Source organism: Mustela nigripes, chromosome 4, assembly GCF_022355385.1.
Source record: "Mustela nigripes isolate SB6536 chromosome 4, MUSNIG.SB6536, whole genome shotgun sequence".
NCBI classification, from domain to species: domain Eukaryota; kingdom Metazoa; phylum Chordata; class Mammalia; order Carnivora; family Mustelidae; genus Mustela; species Mustela nigripes.
In genome coordinates, this window is record NC_081560.1 from 13,918,853 (window position 1) to 13,939,787 (window position 20,935).

The 20,935-nt window shown below is 43.2% G+C and overlaps 1 protein-coding gene across 1 annotated transcript in view; it reads right to left on the reverse strand.

Annotated features, from left to right (window-relative positions):
• Positions 1 to 20,935, reverse strand: part of TBXAS1 (thromboxane A synthase 1) — a 163,165-nt gene that overhangs the window by 134,734 nt on the left and 7,496 nt on the right. The window contains exon 2 of the mRNA XM_059396285.1: positions 13,053 to 13,301. Coding sequence (XP_059252268.1) covers positions 13,053 to 13,141 — 89 coding nt within the window. The 5' untranslated portion in view covers positions 13,142 to 13,301. The remainder of the gene's footprint in view (positions 1 to 13,052; positions 13,302 to 20,935) is intronic.

Genomic DNA, 20,935 nt, shown 5'->3' on the forward strand with positions numbered 1-20,935 from the left:
ATTATGGGGTATAAGCCTGCAGCGATCCCGTAATAACTCGCTATCACTTATCGAACATTACTGGGCCCGGCCCGTCTATTCTATATCTTAACTCACTGACCCTTGCAAACACGCCAGGAGGCAAGCACAGTTACTGTGCCTATCTTACAAATGGGGACACTGAGCTGCAGAAACCTTACCAACTTGCTTAAGTTTGCAAGGCTAGCCAGGGCTTTTGAATCCAGGCAATCTGGTTCCAAAGCTCATGCTCTGGACCACTGTGCAAGCGCAGAAAGGCAGCCAGGAGTGAAGTGGGTTTTGGTGAGGTTTCAAAGACCATGTTGGAGAACTGACACGCTGCTCAAGTGCCTGAGGGTCCTTGGATTTCCCAGATGGGTGCCGTAGTCACCTCTGCATGATGATTTTGTTTAGGAACCCTTCCCTTATCAATAGTGCAGAGATGAAATTCTCCCACAGCCCAGGCTCGCCTGAATTATAAAGACAGAATCTTTTATTAAGATCCAGAGTTCAAGTCGGTGACATTTTGTTATATAACAAATGAGAGTGGTAGCTTGTTGCAGTGGTACATGGTCAAAAATGAATGGAAGGGACGCCTGGGTGGCTCAGTTGGTTAAGCAGCTGCCTTCGGCTCAGGTCATGATCCCGGCATTCTGGGATCGAGTCCCGCATGAGGCTCCTTGTTCAGCAGGGAGCCTACTTCTCCCTCTGTCTCTGCCTGCCACTCTGTCTGCCTGTGCTCACTCTCTCTGACAAATAAATAAATAAATAAATCTTTAAAAAAAAAAAAAAAGAGTGGAAATTCTCTATGATAATATCCATAGCAGCAAAGAACAGCTAGTTTGTACTGGGAGTCCCTATATGCCAATCCAGGCCACACTGAATTCTATGTATGTTCTCTCTCAATTCGGTTTAGCTCAACAAGAAGTCTGAGTGCTTATTTACCCAATAGAAATGTATCATGTGGCCCAGGCACAATGCTGGGCACTTGAGATGGAAGGTGTGTAAGGCCAAGCCCTGCCATTGGGGAGCTCACCTTAGATGAGTGGAAAGCGAGAGAAGGGACCAGATGCAGTGGGGCCAGGAGCATAGGGAATGGCAGAGGCTTCCACCTGACCCGAGCTGGAGAGGGCACCCCAGTAGAGGGATATGGGTGGTAAACAGCATGGTGTCTGGAAGGAACTGTGAGCACCAGAGAGGAGAGGGTCTGGTGAGAATCGCTGGGAAATGAACAGGCAGAGGGTGAAGGGAGCAGGTCAGAGAGGGGGAGGGGTGGCTGCAGGCCCTGGAGCCTTCATTCCCTAGGCGGGGCGGGTGCCATGGAAGGGTTTTCTGCAGGACAGTGGTGAGCTCCTGTGGTGTGCTTCTGGCTGCAGAGTTGCAGGACAAAGTTGAGGGACACAGGCAGGAGGCAAGGAAGTCAGTCGGGAGGCTATTTCCAGCCAAGAGATGCTCTTGAAATTCTGGATGGCAGTAGTAGAAGACAGAAAGAGGAAAGAATAATAATTCAAGGACCATTTAGGAAACGAGACTGGCAAGAATGTAGATGGGCTGGACATTAGGGTGAGCGAGAGCTGGCCTAGGTGGCCAGGTGGAAAGGTGTCATATGTCGAGGTGCAGGGACTGTCAGCCCTTTCTTATTAATGAGGAAACTAGCAAGGATGGAATGACTTTTTTCTGGTGGAAAAAGTGTATCTGTCCTAAACTGTAAAGGCCTAGCTGATTCCCATGGTACCATATTTCTCCAGATATTCCCCAGTTACCTTCCTATATCATCCTTTTTGTCATGAGATGACGCTCCCTATTTTGGTCACTCTCTGTTTACAAATAGAGTTCAAGCCCCGAAATGTATAACTGACTGTGCTTTACAATGCTTATGGCCTGGCATCTCCAGATGCCTACTGATTTGCGAAGGTAGGAAGGGGGTACAAGAGATATTTTCAGCATTTCAAAGAGTCTGATGTAAATCAGGCAGTTACTGACAGTAAGATCGTGCAGGTTAACGAAAATACCAAGTTTCTTTGCTTTGGAGTGGAATTATAACTTGGTACGCTAATGCTGGTTATCTCATTGATCAGCTGCTCTCACTGGCAGAGCTTCTATCATTGTCTTGGAATGATTAAAATGGGAAAATCAACCAATCATTACTTAAATATGCATTGTTATTTAGACAATGGGACCTATGTGGAAATAATATCAACAGTGGGTATTTGCATTGCTTTAAACTGTGGGGATTAGTGTTCAATAGAACAGGGAAGAGGAGGTGTTTGTCCTTTGATGCCTCTCTTTTGGGGGACTGGATACCTCCTGTCCCCCTGCACTATTGTCAGGGTATCCTGGCCAGACCCCAAAAGCTCTAAGATCCCCATATGCCACCTCTACATGGCTGTGTCCTGCTTTCTGTCCCATCCTTTCCTTTTTGCATCCGAGCCCTGCTTTTTAATTTCTCATGTGACAGTTTATCTGTCTGCATTCCTGAGAATGTGATCCACTGCACATCAATGAGGGAGAAGCAGCACACAGCCTTGAAAACCTTCAGCATTCAATGAGTGTGTGAACTTAGAAATCATTTATTTACTTTCAGCAAGCCACGTGCAAGGCATTCTGCTAGGTGTTGGGAACACAGGGCCCCTAGCTTGCAAGTGAGTCTGAGGGAGACTGATCCTGCCATCCCCGGTGCTCACAGGCCCACACGTGCATCTCAGTGACCTGAGGGATGGGGACGATCATTAACGTTTATTGAGCAGCTACTATGCACAAGGCGCTCACTGGCTCAAGTTCAGCCCTGTGCTCAGGGGCTTGGAGTCAGGCTAAGACAGGACACATGAACACACAATAAGATAATACAGTAAGTACCGAGATGGCCATAGACACAGCGGGGCTCTAGGGAAGTTCGAGGTGGGCCGGGCTCCTGAGGCCTGGCTGGTTAAGGTCACCTTCAAAAAGAGTGGCATTGGGCAAGGTCTGAAAGGCTGACTGGGGTGTCCACAGAGAGAGGAGGACATTCACACAGCAGGGACTGTGATGAAGGAGCAAGAGTAGGGAGAAGAAGGGGCGTATTGTGTGCAGGTAGTGGGGAGATGCGGAGGAGGATCTGAGAGCACCTTTAGTTGACATGTGGGGGCTGAGGCTGGTTTTGGTGCACAGGGCTGGCTGTCCCTAGGGTGTCCGTGTGTGGTGCTCAGAAAACGGTTTTGGTTGAAGCCACTATTCATCAAGGTTGGCTTTGCTTTCAGGCCATGTCTGACCCTTTTTTTCCAGACATCTTTGAGCAAAGAAAGGGCCATCCCCCTTCTGGGACCATGTTCAGGAATTTCTTCTGCTGTGGTGAAAACCAAGACACACCTTTGTAAGGATATATGGAAGTGGAGGGTGGCCCAGCAGCGTGGCCCCATGCCGGACTCTGCCAGGGGACTGAAGACAACTGAGAGCCCAGGGCTCTGGGATCTCCCCACCCAGTCCACACTCCACCCCTGCCTGTTCCCAGAGAAGCTATGCAACATCACATATTTTGGCAAACCAGGAATGAGGTGGCTCTTCATAACGGAAGCACCAATGCGGAGCAGCCCTGACTGCTCCTTCTCTCGCCAAAGTTCCATCCCCAGAACTTTGAACTCTGAACTTTCTGTTCAGAGATACATTATACGTAGAAATATGTTATATGTAGAAATCCCTGCCATGCTGCTCAGGTTCCTAAAGAGAGGGCACTTACCCCAGTGGCAAGTGACAGCCTAGGTGGAGGGAAGGGGTCGTTCAGTTACTTTATTTCTGGAAGAGCCACGGTTCTCCCAGGGAAAGCAGCACCAAGCATATGCTCAAGAATCACAGTAAGGTGCCAGCATAAATGCGATTATTTGCCTTGTCTATAGAACGAATGAGATTCTGCTTTTATCCCTGCCCAAAGAGTAGATGCTATGAGAAGCCTGAACTCTCGCGAGATAAGAGAAGTATGACCTCAAGTATTAAGATTATTGGTGTTGTTTTCTTCACAACAGAACAAACCAAAAAAGCTAAGAACAATGCATATGACCCATGAGAGGGGCCCCTCCCCAGAAACCCCAGGCTTCCTCTTGAGTGAACAACAAGAAGCCTTATTGTTTTATAATCACATTTTATTTTGAGCCAAAAATAATGTTGCCCAGTCTAATCACCTATTTGCCAAAATTTGGACTGTTTTTTAAAAAAAATCAATCCATTCTCAAAAAGATGACAGCTGGTTGCCTTGAGGTTGTCGAGAGACTGCCTCCAGACACCAACGGCCATTCCTAAAGAAAAGTGCTAAGAATGTGATTTCTGATAGCGGCATATCTGCAGTAAAGGTTCAGCCTATCAGGAAAAAGCCTTTGAAGGTCATAAAATTCATTTGGCTGTATAAGTTCTGGTGTGTATGCTAAAATAATCAGTCACGTTACTTTATAGTCACGCCTCGTACTCTCGTTCTGGAAAATCAATAAAGTGAGGGGAAGGCTAGGGATATTGTGTATAACTATTTAAAAGAGAGAAAATAAAAAAAATCATATTCTGTGAAAATGGTCCTCAAGGAAGCACAGACCTAGTTTTCTTAAGCAGGTTCAATTTTATATCCCAAGCCCATCACTGAGTTATTAAACCAAAGGACCCATCATATCCTAAACAAAAAGCACAAAAAACCAAAAAGGGAAATAGCATGCATCCTTCTCTAGATGTTCTGGGGCACTGCAAATTATCCATGGCCTTTAAAATGTATTTCTAAAATGTGTCCATTATTCACACCGTTAATGTTTTGTTCCACCAAATGGTACAAACCCTGAAACCGTGACACTTCCTCACCCGAAATTTCTCCCTTCTCTCCTCTGCCACGTCAATTCTTCCTTCTCTTTCCAGTCCCAGCCCCAGACCCTTCTGCATCCCATAGCCACCCCAGACAGGCTGGCGACCCATAAAGTCTGAGGAGCGAGGGCTGGAAGGCAAAAGAGAGTCGTGCATGAAGCCATAATGAGGCCCTGAAAAGCTGCTTTGTCAGAGTGTTTCCCAGCTCCTGGGACCCTCTCTCCTCTCCCCCGGAACTACTGCTGAGGATGAGTAGGGTGTCTGGGAAGAAGAGCGAGCAGTTCCTAGTGGACCACTTGTGTTTATCTGACTCGCTTTTCACCAGCTATGGCTGGTCCTGTACAGACTAGCCCCTGCATAGAGTCCAGATCCAGAAGGCATTCAGTGCTCACGGGGGCCAAGCACCCACACCATGCAGGAAGTGCTTTGGTGGCATTCCCAGCAGATGAGGAGGGATGCTCCTCACCCCCCGGAGCAGCATTCCTGCCACCGTCGGAGGACTGTGTTTTTCCGTTCACTTCAAGGTTGAACCGGAGCCAGCCTGCACACTGGCGCTCCTTTACCCTCTAGACTCCATACCCTCTATGGCCGGAAGTAAACATCATCAACTCTGGAGCCTCGAAGCTTGTAGAGGGATCTTCCACATATATTTTACTCCCCGTTTCCACCGGGCTACGCAGCTGCCTGACCAGCACCAACACATCTGATTGCTCTTTGCAAGGGAATATCTTAGCTGGTCGAGATCGCCCTTCACCATAGCCATACATAGCATTTCTTAATCCAATAAACTTAGGAAAACTGGGTTAAGTGAAGTTAAACATTTCTTGACTGCAGAACTTTTGGGACCTTTGATAGGCTATGAATCTCCAAGAAGGTTACTGCCTACTTCATTCCCCAAACATTTTTAGGAACAGAACTTGGAAAATGGTAGCCAAACTGATCTTCAAATACCCTTATTCTGCAGCTAGACACCTCTCTCTCCCTCCCTCTGATTATACCTCTTTCTCTCTCCTTCTGATAATACTACGTGGCTTCCTTGCTCTGACAAATTCAAGGTTTCTTACCTTGAAACCAGCCCAATGGTATCTGTTGTTTTTTTTTAAGCATATTGATGTAAGATTGACAAATGAAAATTATATATATTTAAGGTATACAACTTGGTGTTTGAAATAGGTATACCTGTATAATGATTACCACAATAAAGCTAACTAACTCTTCTATCACCTCACATAGTTACCATTTGTGTGTGTGTGTGTGTGTGTGTGTGTGGTGAGAACACTTAAGATTAACCTCTTAGGAAATTTCATGTATTCGACATTATTACTAACGGCAGTTACCCAGCTGTACATTAGGTCTCTAGAGCTTGTTCGTCCTATAACTGAAGGTTTGTACTCTCTGACCAACATCTCCTCATCCCCCCCACCCTCCAGCCCCAGGCAACCACCATTCTACTCGCGACTTACATGAGTCAACTTTTTGATTCCACATCTATGTGAGATCATGCCATATTTGTCTTTCTGTGTCTGGCTTATTTCATGTAACATAATACCCTCCAAGCTCATCCACATTGTTACAAATGGTGGGTTTCCCTCTTTTTTAAAGCTGAATAATATAGCTTGTCCATTTGGTTCACAATTTATCCATCCATGGGTCAATAACACTTAAAGTTGCTTCCATCTTTTGGTTATTGTGAATAACGCTGCAACAAACTTGTGAGTGCAGATATCCCTTCAAGATGCTGATTTCATTTCCTTTGGATATGTACTCAGCAGTGGGAGTGCTGGATCACGTGGTGGCCCTGTTTTTAATTTTTTGAGGGACTTCCCTATTTCCATAGTGGCTGCACCAATCTGTGTTCCACCAACAGTGCCTGAAAGTTCCCTTTTCTCCACGTGCTCGCCAACTCTTGTTATCTTTTGTCTTCTACATGATGGTCATTCTAACAAGTGTTGAGGTGACTACTCTTGGCTTGGATTTGCCATTTCTGTGGCAATTAGTAATGTTGATCACTTTTTCCTATACCTGTTAACCATTAGTATGTCTTCTTTGAAAAACACATCTGTTGTGTCCCTTTGCCCATTTTTTGATCGGGTTGTTTTGTTGCTATTAAGTTGTGTGAGTTCCTTATATATGTTGGATATTAACCCCTGTTCAAATATACGGTTTGCAAATATTTTCACCCATTCTGTAGGTTGTCTTTTCACTTTACTAAGTGTTCTCCTTGTTGTGTGGAAGCTTTCTAGCTTGATGTGGTCTCACTTGTTTATTTTTGCTTTTGTTGCTTGTGCCTTTAGTGTCATATAAAAAAAAAATCGTTGTCAAGACCACTATCAAAAGGCTATACCCTCTGTTTTCTTTTAGGAATGTTACAGTGTCGGGTCTTACATTTAAGTCATTAATCCACGTTGAGCTATTTTTTGCTGTGGTATAAGATAAGGGTCCAGTTTCATTCTATTGCATGTTCTTATCTAGTTTCCCCAACATCGTTTATTGAAGACACTATTCATTTTCCATTCTGTGTTTTTGGCTCCTTTGTCAAAAATTAATTGAGCATATAAGCATGAGTTTATTTCTGCATGTTTTCTTCTATTCCGTTGGTCTATATGTCTGTTTTTATGCAGAACATACCATTTTGACCCTACAGCTTTGTCATATAGTTTGAAATCCAGAAGGGTGATGCTTCTAGCTCTGTTTTTCTTTCTCAAGATTGCTTTTGTGGCATAAAAATGTCGGGATTTTTTTTCCTATTTCTATGGAAAATGCTATTGGAATTTTGATAGGATTACATTCAATCTATAGATTACTCTGGGTTGTAGGGACATTTTAACAATATTAATTCTTTTAACCCATGATCACTGGGTCTCTTCCCTTTTATTTGTATCTTTTTCAGTTTCTTTCATCAATGTTATAATTTTCAGTGTACAGATCTTTTACCTGCATGGATAAATTTATTCCTAAGTATTTTACTATTTTTGATGCTATTGTAACTGGGATTGTTTTCTTTAAATCTCTTGTCATATAGTTTGTTGCCAGTATAAAGCAATGCAGCTGATTTTTGTATGTTTCATTTTGTATCCTGCAACTGTACAGAATGCATTTATTAACTCTAATAGCTTTTTGATGTAGTCTTTAGCATTTTCTATACATAAGATCATGTCATCTATGAACAAACAGTTTTACATTTTTCTTTCCTCTTAGGATGCCTATTATTTCTTTTTCTTGCCTAATTGCTCTGGCTAACACTTCTGGCTTTATAATGAATAGGAATGGTGAGAGTGGGCATCCTTGTCTTATTCTGATCCTAGAGAAAGGTTTTCATCTTTTCACTGTCAAGTATAAAGTTAGCTGTGGGCTTGTCATATAGTCATATACAGTCTTTATCATACTGAGGTATATTCCTTTTATAGCTAATCCATTGAAAATCTTTAACAGAAAAGGAAGTTGAATTTTATCAAATGCTTTTTCTGCATCTATTGGGATGATTATATGGGATTTTTTTTTTTTTTTTTTTTTTTGCTCCATTCTGTTAGTGCAATGTTTTATGTCAAGTGATTGGTGGATATTAAGTCTTCCTTGCCTCCCAGGGAGATATGGTTTCTTCTGAATATGGTCTAGGATTAGATTATCTAGACTACTGGATAGAGTCTGGGCTTATAATTAGAATCTAGTCTTCCCGTATGTAAAGCAAGCTCTCTTGGACCAAGAGATACCATGATACTTTCTGGTCCAGTGATTTTCATTATAGTTGTAAGTCTTAACAATCACCAGTAACAGGGCACCTGGGTGGCTCAGTGGGTTAAGGCCTCTGCCTTTGGCTTGGGTCATGATCCCGAAGTCCTGGGATCAAGCCCCACATCAGGTTCTCTGCTCAGCGGGAAGCCTGCTTCCTCCATTCTCTCTCTCTGCCTGCCTCTCTGCCTACTTGTGATCTCTGTCAAATAAATAAATAAATTATTTTTAAAAAATTATCACCAGTAACATTTTACCTTAACCTGGTCTTAGAATGAGCCTTGATCAGAACCCTAAAGCAGCCTGATGCCTGTTTTAACAACCAGTTGATTCATACCTTCTGAGTCTTGGGCTCCTGAGCTTTAAATGCAGCCTGGCATTAAAAGCCTTTGCCTCTTTCCAAGACAGCCCTTCTCACCTTCCAGTGTATTCATACATTTACCTTCTTCGACTGTTTAGCTACTTAATGGAACCATTACAGTTTACTTTTTGCACTGCCTAATTAGCCAAGAAGCTCTCCCATCACTCCAAATTCCCCTTGTACATTCTACTCTATTGGTAGAAATAATGAGATTATCATCCTGAAGACTTCTACGCCCAAAGCATAAAACTGGTTTCCTCTTCACTACTGGAGAAGAGCAATTTCCTCTTCTTTTTAGTAAAGTTTCTCTCTTTTTTTTATTTTGTATTTTTTGCTCAGTAACTCATATGCATGAAAGAAATATGGAAGCTGTCAAAAGACTAAAAAAAGAAATAGAAATCACTCATAATCCCACCAAGGAAGAAAAACCGGTGTTAATATTTGGGCCACTTCCTTATGCTCTTTTAAAGAATAAAGCAATCTTTGCCTTCGGGAATCCAGCTGCCAAGTATTAGGTGTGCTTGAAAGTTTAAATACACTAGAAGTTAAAGTTGTCTCTAGCAATATTCAGTTCATACAACTTACTTCTTATACATTAAATCTTTTCCAGAAGTAAAACTTTCAAACAATTTTACCCAGAAAAAAAATGAGCTTTGAAAATATCTTGTCATGTGAGCTAATCACCTTTGTGTGTGTTTCATGTACTTCTGGCTAATATATTCTACATTTCCGCTCCAGCTCCAGCTCCAGCCCCAGTGGAGCAGCCTTGATCTCCTGATACCCCATCAACTGTTGATTTAAATACGTGTTGTTGAAAATTGTGTCAAATGCACTTTGAGGAAAACTATAGAAATATACTATGCCTGTTTTATAATGGTCTCTTTTTGAATGAAATTGACTCTTTTGCTTTCTTCTTTCAAATTCACATATGCACTTCATGATTAAGAAGTCTTTATTAGTAGACCTCATGGTCTCTGTTTGACAGTGCGTCTGGGCCTACAGCAACAATTTAAAAAGGGGTCACTGAGTTGGTACAAACTGAAAACACAACAGGCTTTCAGGAAAAGGGGTGACTCGTGTGGGCACAACTGTTAAGATCTGTGGTGATCTGGGAAGGCTAAGAGAAGAACCAGCAAGAAAAATACCAACAGAGATCAGAGGCTGGAATTAGCCGTCAGCTAGCATTTGCAATGCACCAGTGCCACAGGGGGGAGTGTGATGGGAGATGTGATAAAAGCAGCACTGAGTGGGGACTCCTAAGTGCTCTGGACAAAGAGGAAGAGTTCCCCTGAGGAGATGCCCCTGACCTGAGCACTGAAGGAAAGAGAAGAGGAAGGGAATTCCAAGCATGGAAGGACACAGGCAGCAACACGACCACTTTCAGAACAGGTTATGGGGGAGAGGAAGCCACTGAAGAGGCAAGAGCCAAACCCTAAGTCCTGGGTGCTGGGCTCATGAATGTGTACTTCTTACCTTTACTGCCATTAAACCAAATGCTAGAAGGACATATGTGCCATGGATAGAGATTTCTGGAACTGCAGTGAGCCATGAGACCTCACCCCTCCCTGGCAGGAACTCACAGGCCAATTTGCAAGGCAAGACGCAAACCTCCTAATTCTACTTTCTCAGAGTTTAGGCTCTCCCTGACACTCTTATATGACCCAATGGCAAAGATGACTCTCAAAGGAAAGACAAAGGAGTTTGAATGATCAAGATGAGCCATCCTCCACAGTGTCTTCTTGGGAGCAAGATGGCTATGGGGATCTGTCTACCCCCAGCTCTCCCTGAGCACTGCTCTCTCTCCACAAGGAGAAGGAAGCAGGAGGAGAGATCCCACCTCATTCAAGCCGGCGTCAGTTGCTAAGAGGATCCCTATAGCCTTGCCTGGAAGAGGAGGCTTGAGAGCCCAAGAATGGTCACCTTGAGCTGGATCAAGGGATAGACCCTGGAGCTCTAGAGTCACAACTGCAGCCACCGTCTTCTGCTGCCTGCTCTCCTTCAGCATGATTCCCTCCAGACACCATGCTTACCCCAGAGCCTCCATATCTCCCCCTGCCTCGGGCATCCGATCCCGACCCCCTGTTTCCTGACCTTGTACCAGAAAGCCTCTACTCCAGGCCTGGCATACATTAACAGATCAACAAATATTTTTAAGATAACGAACAGAAGTCAGCTTTCACTTCCTGTTTACCATGGCTGCTTCAGCTTCATGCTTTAATCTGTGTCTTTGCTCGAGGTTATTAATATGGCCCCAGGAGTGGATCGCACAGCTGCCTTGCTGAATGGTGCGGTGTTATTGTCCGCGACTTCCTGATCTACAAGAATGATACCCATCCAGTTACAGCAGCTTATCAGTCAGGACACATGCCCCTTTCCATGACCAGAAGGACACTAACGTATGCAGTTCATTCATTCGTTCATCAAACATTAATCGAGGCCATACTATAAGTCAGGCACTGAGCCGGGAGCTGAGGGGGGTGAAAAAAACACACACAACAGAGACAGAAACGTGTAGAAAAGTGTCTAATACCAACATTAATGCTGTGAAACGGCCTGGAGGATTCAGACGGGACATACTTTGAGAACCACAGTCAGAGCATAGCTATTGATGGGAAAATAGATTCATAATCCTATGAAGAAGAAATTTAAAATATACCGAGGGGCGCCTGGGTGGCTCAGTGGGTTAAAGCCTCTGCCTTTGACTTAGGTCATGATCTCAGGGTCCTGGGATGGAGCCCCATGTCAGGCTCTCTGCTCAGCGGGGAGCCTGCTTCCCTTCCTTTGTCTCTGCCTGCTGCGTCTCTGCCTACATGTGATCTCTGTCTGTCAGATAAATAAATAAAATCTTTTAAAAATATATATATATATGTACCTGAAGCACTAAAGACTTCTCTTCCTCTGCTTTAGCATACATGATGGTGGCTGCCATCTACTAAGCACCTACAATGTGTCCAGACTGAGGTATAGGCATCCCTGAGCACAGGAATACTTTGAGATGGATGAGTGGGGTGGTGGGGGGTAGGAGGAGCAACTCGTGGCTCCTGGTTTTGCATGTGGCTGGTTTCAAGGCAAGATAAGCTGCACTGAGAAAAGTTCAAAAGATAATTAAACCAGTTAAAAAGCAAAAACAGCACTGGGACTGAAGCTGAGTTTCAGAGCCAATTTCCAGGAAGTCATTTCATCATCACAGAACATCAAACGTGAATTCCATTTTCAGCTATGCAAATTCCAAAAGAATAATACCTTGCATTTGCATAATGCTTGATGCTTTTCAAAGTGCTTTCCCAGTTATTAATCTAGGGGAGGCTTTATTACCACCGGAAACATAAATTGAAATTCTGCTCAAACTCAAGTTCTCCATTAATTTTTCCACTTTCTCCTCAAAAACCGGAGCCACGTAAATCCAGGTGCTTTGGATCGAGTGGGTGACTGTAGTAAGTTAAACCAGCAGGGTGTATATGCATAAATGGGCCCATATGGTGCGCCTTTCCCTCGACAGGCATAGGTCTTCGGCAGAGCTGGACTTTGAAAGCCTCCTATGGAATTAACCAGGTAACAGGAAGCTACTCTCAGTTCAAATCCGAGATCCTTTCAGGGTCTCGTGTACTCCAATCACCAGAATCCATTCCCTTCTACCAAATAGCAGAAAACTAGAAAATTAGTTCCACCACTTTGTCCCTAAACCCACAGAAATCCCTGCCCGTGTCCTCCTGCAAAGTGGCCCACTATGCCAGACAGTTCCTACATCCCTCCCGTTTTTAATGTCCCATGAACCAAGAGGCTGAATCCACAGTATCCCCATCATGGGGAGCAGATCTCAGAAAAGCAAGGGGAGAAGATATGACGCACACGAGGAAATGCTTCCCCCCAAACCTTTCCAATTTGTTTCTTTTTCCATCTTTCAAACTTAATTATGTGTAGCGTTCTCAGTCACTGAATCACCAGCCTTTCCTGACACCTCGATCTCATGCATTTTAGCAAAAGATTAACCTGGCTGTTTGCTTTTAATTCTGAAGCTGTGTTAATACTCAACTCCCTCTAGATTAGGAGAGAAGAAAAACACTCCCACATCCCCCGCCCTGGCTCTAGCGAGGCTCCAGGGCAGCTGATGCTGACAATGTCACGGTCGGTCGTGGGAATTTGCAGGGTGACTTACCACTTCAGGAGGGCCAAGAGGACCGCTGAGAGGGCCGCTGCCACCATGGGGCCATTCACGTCTAGTCTGAGAAACCCCAAGACTTCCATTGTTGCTGAGTCCCTAGAAGAGTGATCTTCCGGAGGAAAGAGGGAGGCTGACCCCCTGCTGTCACAGGGACCACGATCCACAGATGGAAGAAGGATCAGGCAACCAAGACCACATCACATCAAGTGGGTCCCCAAAATGCGCTCTCAGTCAGAGTGTCTCCTTATAAAGAGGAAGGAAGAGAAGGAGAAAACACAGGGTTTCAGTGTAAGGCAATGAATCAGCAACTATTTTCTGGAGGACAGCACTGTCAATAAACATTTATGTTAACTTCCCAGGGAAGTAGCAGCAGGACTGGTCCCATGTTTGTTGAGACACTAAATGGTTGCAACCATAGATTTCTACTCTGAGCAGCAGTCTATGGAGAAAGACTCCCCTTCCAAAAAATTAACTCATAATTCAGTGAAGATATGGGGTCTGGAGACTCTGAATGTCCCAGAAAAAAAAAAAATGGAATCAAATATCAGCCTGATTGAAAGTGCTGGTGAGGAGTCAAGATGGCGGAGAAGTAGCAGGCTGAGGATACATCAGGTAGGAGATCAGCTAGATTGCTTATCTAAACATTGCAAACACCTACAAATCCAACGGGAGATCGAAGAGAAGAACAGCAATTCTAGAAACAGAAAATCAACCACTTTCTGAAAGGTAGGACTGGCGGAGAAGTGAATCCAAAGCGACGGGAAGATAGACCCCGGGGGGAGGGGCCAGCTCCCGGCAAGCGGCGGAGCAACAGCGCCCAAAATCAGGACTTTTAAAAGTCTGTTCCGCTGAGGGACATCGCTCCAGAGGCTAAACCGGGGCGAAGCCCACGCGGGGTCACAGAAGGATGGGGGGTGTCTGAGTGTCGCAGAGCTTACAGGTATTAGAGTGGGGAAGCCAGCTACAGAGACAGAGCCAAGGAGTGAGCTTTCAGCTCGGGGTTACCTTGAACCGGTCGCAGCCTGGGTGAGCTCGGAGTGCATCCCGAGGCCAGGGAGACGGGAGTTATTGGGCGCTGTTCTCTGAGGGCGCACTGAGGAGTGGGGCCCTGGGCTCTCAGCTCCTCCTGGCCGGAGACTGGGAGGCCGTCATTTTCATTCCCTCCTCCAGAACTCTACTCAGGGAACAAAAGCTCCCGGAGGCAAACCCGAGCGGATTACTCGGCCCGGGCCCCTGGTAAGGGCGGTGCAATTCCGCCTGGGGCAAAGACACTTGAGAATCACTACACCAGGCCCCTCCCCCAGAAGATCATCAAGAAATCCAGCCAAGACCAAGTTCACCTACCAAGGAGTGCAGGTTCAATACCAAGGAGAGCAGCAGATTCCAGAGGAGGAGAAAGCAAAGCACTGAACTCATGGCTTTCTCCCCATGATTTATTAGTCTTGCAGTTAATTTAATTTGTTGTTGGTTTTTTTTAAATTTTTTTTCTTCTGCTGCTGAATTTTTTTAACTTTTACCCTTTTTAACGTTTTTTAACTAGTTTATCTAATATATATATTTTTTTCCTTTTTGTTTTTTTTCTTATTCGTTTTCTTTTTTTAATTGTTTCTTTTTTTCCTGAACTTCTTGTTATCCCCTTTCTCTCCCCCCCCCCCCCTATTTGGTCTCTCTTCTGGTTTGGTTAAAGCGTATTTTCCTGGGGTCTTTGCTACCCTTTTAGTATTTTATTTGCTCCTTCATATACTCTTATCTGGACAAAATGACAAGGCGGAAAAATTCACAAAAAAAAGAACAAGAGGCAGTACCGAAGGCTAAGGACCTAATCAATACAGACATTGGTAATATGTCAGATATAGAGTTCAGAATGACAATCCTCATGGTTCTAGCTGGGCTTGAAAAAGGCATGGAAGATATTAGAGAAACCCTCTCAGGAGATATAAAAGCCCTTTCTAGAGAAATAAAAGAAATAAATCTAACCAAGTTGAAATTTAAAAAGCTATTAATGAGGTCAATCAAAAATGGAGGCTCTCACTGCTAGGATAAATGAGGCAGAAGAAAGAATTAGTGATATAGAAGACCAAATGACAGAGAATAAAGAAGCTGAGCAAAAGAGGGACAAACAGCTACTGGACCACGAGGGGAGACTTCAAGAGATAAGTGACACCATAAGATGAAACAACATTAGAATAATTGGGATTCCAGAAGAAGAAGAAAGAGAGAGGGGAGCAGAAGGTATATTGGAGAGAATTATTGGAAAGAATTTCCCTAATATGGCAAAGGGAACAAGTATCAAAATCCAGGAGGCGCATAGAACCCCCCTCAAAATCAACAAGAATAGGTCCACACCCTGTCACCTAATAGTAAAATTTACAAGTCTTAGTGACAAAGAGAAAATCCTGAAAGCATGGGGTGCCTGGGTGGCTCAGTGGGTTAAAGCCTCTGCCTTCGGCTCAGGTCATGATCCCAGGGTCCTGGGATCGAGCCCCACATCGGGCTCCGTGGGGAGCCTGCTTCCTCCTCTCTCTCTGCCTTGCCTCTCTACCTACTTGTGATCTCTCTCTGTCAAATAAATAAAATATTTAAAAAGAAAAATCCTGAAAGCAGCCTAGGAAAAGAAGTCTGTAACATACAATGGTAAAAATATTAGATTGAGGGCAGACTTATCCACAGAGACCTGGCAGGCCAGAAAGAGCTGGCATGATATATTCAGAGCACTAAACGAGAAAAACATGCAGCCAAGAATACTCTATCCAGCTAGGCTATCATTGAAAATAGAAGGAGAGATTAAAAGCTTCTGGACAAACAAAAACTGAAAGAATTTGCAAACACCAAACCAGCTCTACAGAAAATATTGAAAGGGGCCTCTAAGCAAAGAGAGAGCCTAAAAGTAGTAGATCAGAAAGGAACAGAGACAATATACAGTAACAGTCACCTTACAGGCAATACAATGGCACTAAATTCATATCTCTCAATAGTTACACTGAATGTTAATGGGTTAAATGCCCCCATCAAAAGACACAGGGTATCAGAATGGATAAAAAAAAACAAAACCCATCTATATGGTGCCTACAAGAAACTCATTTCAGACCCGAAGACACCTCCAGATTTAAAGTGAGGGGGTAGAAAACAATTTACCATGCTTATGGACATCAGAAGAAAGCAGGGGTGGCAATCCTTAGATCAGATCAATTAGATTTTAAGCTAAAGACTATAATAAGAGATGAGAAAGGACACTATATCATACTCAAAGGATCTGTCCAACAAGAAGATCTAACAATTTTAAATATATATGCCCCTAATGTGGGAGCAGCCAACTATATAAACCAATTAATAACAAAATCAAAGAAACACATCAGCAATAATACAATAATAGTAGGGGACTTTAACACTCCCTTCACTGAAATGGACAGATCATCCAAGCAAAAGATCAACAAGGAAATAAAGGCCTTAAATGACACACTGGACCAGATGGACATCACAAATATATTCAGAACATTTCATCCCAAAGCAACAGAATACACATTCTTCTCTGGTGCACATGGAACATTCTCCAGAATAGATCACATCCGGGGTCCTAAATCAGGTCTCAACCAGTATCAAAAGATTGGGATCATTCCCTGCATATTTTCAGACCACAATGCTCTGCAGCTAGAACTCAATCACAAGAGGAAGTTTGGAAAGAACCCAAATACATGGAGACTAAACAGCATCCTTCTAAAGAATGAATGGGTCAACCAGGAAATTAAAGAAGAATTGAAAAAACTTCATGGAAACAAATGATAATGAAAATACAACGGTTCAAAATCTGTGGGACACAACAAAGGCAGTCCTGAGAGGAAAAAATATAGTGGTACAAGCCTTTTTCAAGAAACAAGAAAGGTCTCAAGTACACAACCTAACCCTACACCTAAAGGAGCTGGAGAAAGAACAAGAAAGAAACCCTAAACCCAGCAGGAGAAGAGAAATAATAAAGATCAGAGCAGAAATCAATGAAATAGAAACCAAAAAATAATAATAATAATAGAGCAAATCAATGAAACTAGGAGCTGGTTCTTTGAAAGAATTAATAAGATTGATAAACCCCTGGCCAGACTATCAAAAAGAAGAGACAGGACCCAAATAAATCAAATCATGAATGAAAGAGGAGAGATCACAACTAACACCAAAGAAATACAAACAATTATAAGAACATACTATGAGCAACTCTACACAAACAAATTTGACAATCTTCGAAGAAATGGATGCATTTCTAGAGACATATAAACTACCACAACTGAACCAGGAAGAAATAGAAAGCCTGAACAGACCCATAACCAGTAAGGAGATTGAAACAGTCATCAAAAATCTCCAAACAAACAAAAGCCCAGGGCCAGATGGCTTCCCGGGGGAATTCTGCCAAACATTTAAAGAAGAACTAATTCCTATTCTCCTGAAACTGTTCCAAAAAATAGAAATGGAATGAAAACTTCCAAACTCATTTTATGCAGTCAAATGCTCTTCCACTGAGCTATACCCCCTCAAACTCATTTTATGAAGCCAGCATCACCTTGATCCCAAAACCAGACAAGGATCCCACCAAGAAAGAGAACTACAGACCAATATCCTTGATGAACACAGATGGGAAAATTCTCACCTACTAGCCAATAGGATTCAACAGTACATTAAACGGATTATTCACCATGACCAACTGGGATTTTTTCCAGGGCTGCAAGGATGGTTCAACATCCACAAATAAATCAATGTGATACAATACATTAATAAAAGAAAGAACAAGAACCATATGATACTCTCAATAGATGCTGAAAAAGCATTTGACAAAGTACAGCATCCCTTCCTGATCAAAATTCTTCAAAGTGTAGGGATAGCGGGCACATACCTCAATATTATCAAAGCCATTATGAAAAACCCACCACAAATATCATTCTCAATGGAGAAAAACTGAAAGCTTTTCCGCTAAAGTCAGGAACACGGCAGGGATATCCATTATCACCACTGCTATTCAACATAGTACTAGAAGTCCTAGCCTCAGCAATCAGACAACAAAAGGAAATTAAAGGCATCCAAATCGGCAAAGAAGAAGTCAAACTCTCACTCTTCGCAGATGATATGATACTATATGTGGAAAACCCAAAAGACACCCCTCCAAAACTGCTAGAACTTACACAGGAATTCAGTAAAGTGTCAGGATATAAAATCAATGCACAGAAATCAGTTGCATTTCTCTACACCAACAACAACACAGAAGAAAGAGAAATTAGGGAATCAATCCCATTTACAATTGCACCCCAAACCCTAAGATACCTAGGAATAAACCTAACCAAAGAGGCTAAGAATCTATACTCAGAAGACTATAAAGTACTCATTAAAGAAATTGAGGAAGACACAAAGAAATGGAAAAAATGTTCCATCCTCCTGGATTGGAAGAACAAATATTGTGAAAATGACTATGCTACCTAAAGCAATCTATATATTTAATGCAATTCCTATCAAAATACCATCCATTTTTTTCAAAGAAATGGAACAAATAACCCTAAAATTTATATGGAACCAGAAAAGACCTCGAATAGCCAAAAGAATATTGAAAAAGAAAGCCAAAGTTGGTGGCATCACAATTCCGGACTTCAAGCTCTATTACAAAGCTGTCATAATCAAGACAGCATGGTACTGGCACAAAAACAAATAGATCAATGGAACAGAATAGAGAGCCCAGAAATGGACCCTCGACTCTATGGTCAACTAGTCTTTGACAAAGCAGGAAAGAATGTCCAATGGAAACAAGACGGTCTCTTCAACAAATGGTTTTGGGAAAATTGGACAGCCACATGCAGAAAAATGAAATTGGACCATTTCCTTACACCACACACGAAAATTGACTCAAAATGGATGAAGGACCTCAATGTGAGAAAGGAATCCATCAAAATCCTTGAGGAAAACACAGGCAGCAACCTCTTCGACCCTCAGCCGCAGCAACTTCTTCCTGGGAACATCGCCAAAGGCAAGGGAAGCAAGGACAAAAGTGAACTATTGGGACTTCATCAAGATCAAAAGCTTTTGCACAGCAAAGAAAACAGTAAACAAAACCAAAAGACAACTGACAGAATGGGAGAAGATATTTGCAAACGACATATCAGATAAAGGGCTAGTATCCAAAATCTATAACGAACTTAGCAAACTCAACACCCAAAGAAGAACAAATCATCCAATCAAGAAATTGGCAGAAGACATGAACAGACATTTCTACAAAGAAGACATCCAGATGGTCAACAGACACATGAAAAAATGCTCCACATCACTCACCAGCAGGGAAATACAAATCAAAACCGCAATGAGATTATCACCTCACACCAGTCAGAATGGCTAAAATTAACAAGTCAAGAAATGACACGCTGGTGAGGATGTGGAGAAAGAGGAACCCTCCTACACTGTTGGTGGCAATGCAAGCTGGTGCAACCACTCTGGAAAACACCTGGGAGGTTCCTCAAAATGTTGAAAATAGAACTACCCTATGACCCAGCAATTGCACTACTGGGTATTTACCCTAAAGATACAAATGTAGTGATCCGAAGGGGCATGGGCACCCGAATGTTTATAGCAGCAATGTCCACAATAGCCAAACTATGGAAAGAACCTAGATGTCTATCAACAGATGAATGGATAAAGAAGATGTGGTATATATACACAATGGAATACTATGTAGCCATCAAAAGAAATGAAATCTTGCCATTTGCGACGATGTGGATGGAACTAGAGGCTATTAGGCTTAGCAAAATAAGTCAATCGGAGAAAGTCAACTATCATATGATTTCCCTGATATGAGGAAGTGGGGATGCAACATAGGGGGTTTGGGAGGAAAAGAATCAATGAAACAAGATGGGATAGGGAGGGAGACAAACCATAAGTGACTCTTAATCTCACAAAACAAACTGAGGGTTGCTGGGGGGAGGGGGTTTGGGAGAAGGGGGTGGGGTTATGGACATTGGGGAGGGCATGTGCTATGGTGAGTGCTGTGAAGTGTGTAAACCTGGCGATTCACAGACCTGTACCCCTGGGGATAAAAATACATTATATGTTTATTAAAAAAAAAAGAAAAAATGCTGGTGACCCTGAGGACATCATCTCACAAAGTTCATTGGTTCCTGGGGCCCGAGGGGTCCTTGGTGACTGGCCATTGGAAGTGACCAAAGATCCTGCCTTGTGTCTGCATTCTCTTCCTGAGTTGGAGGATTTGCTGTGTGCATAGGCTCATAGACATGGGTCCTTTGTTCTGCCTCTGAGCTTATCTGACCAAAGTATACTGAATCATTTTTTGCTAATTAGTCAGTGTATTACACTTTTAATAATGGGGAGGGTGTATCAGAAAGTGAGTCTTTCACTCACCATGCTATTCATCCATTCGTTCAATATGTATGGGGGACCAGGCTCTGGGCTAAGTGGACAGTGTTGGAAAAATGGAAGTTGACCCAGGCTCCGGGGAAATGCCTCGGGGGAGAGAGGGACAATAAACATGTCGACAAATAAATAAGTAATTGCAAGTTGAGAGCAGTGCTGTGAAGGTCATGAACACAGGGCTAGGTCTAAGAACAACTAGGGAGACCCACTGAGGGAGAGGGAGTGTTGCAGGGGAAATCTCTGTGGAAAGGAAAAGCTTGAAGCTCAGTTTCTCTATTGAAGAGCCATGGGCAAAGCCTTCTGGGGAAACAGGGTGACACAGACAGAGGCTCTAAGGTGGGAAGGAATTCCCGGGGTGGGAACTGGAAAGAGGCCAGTCCTGCTGCGGTGGCGTGGACCAGCTCAGGGAGGCATCTCTTCCCTAAGAGGTGGAGATGGTCACTAGAGGCTAGACAGCACAAAGCCACAGTGAGAAGCGTGGGTTTCAT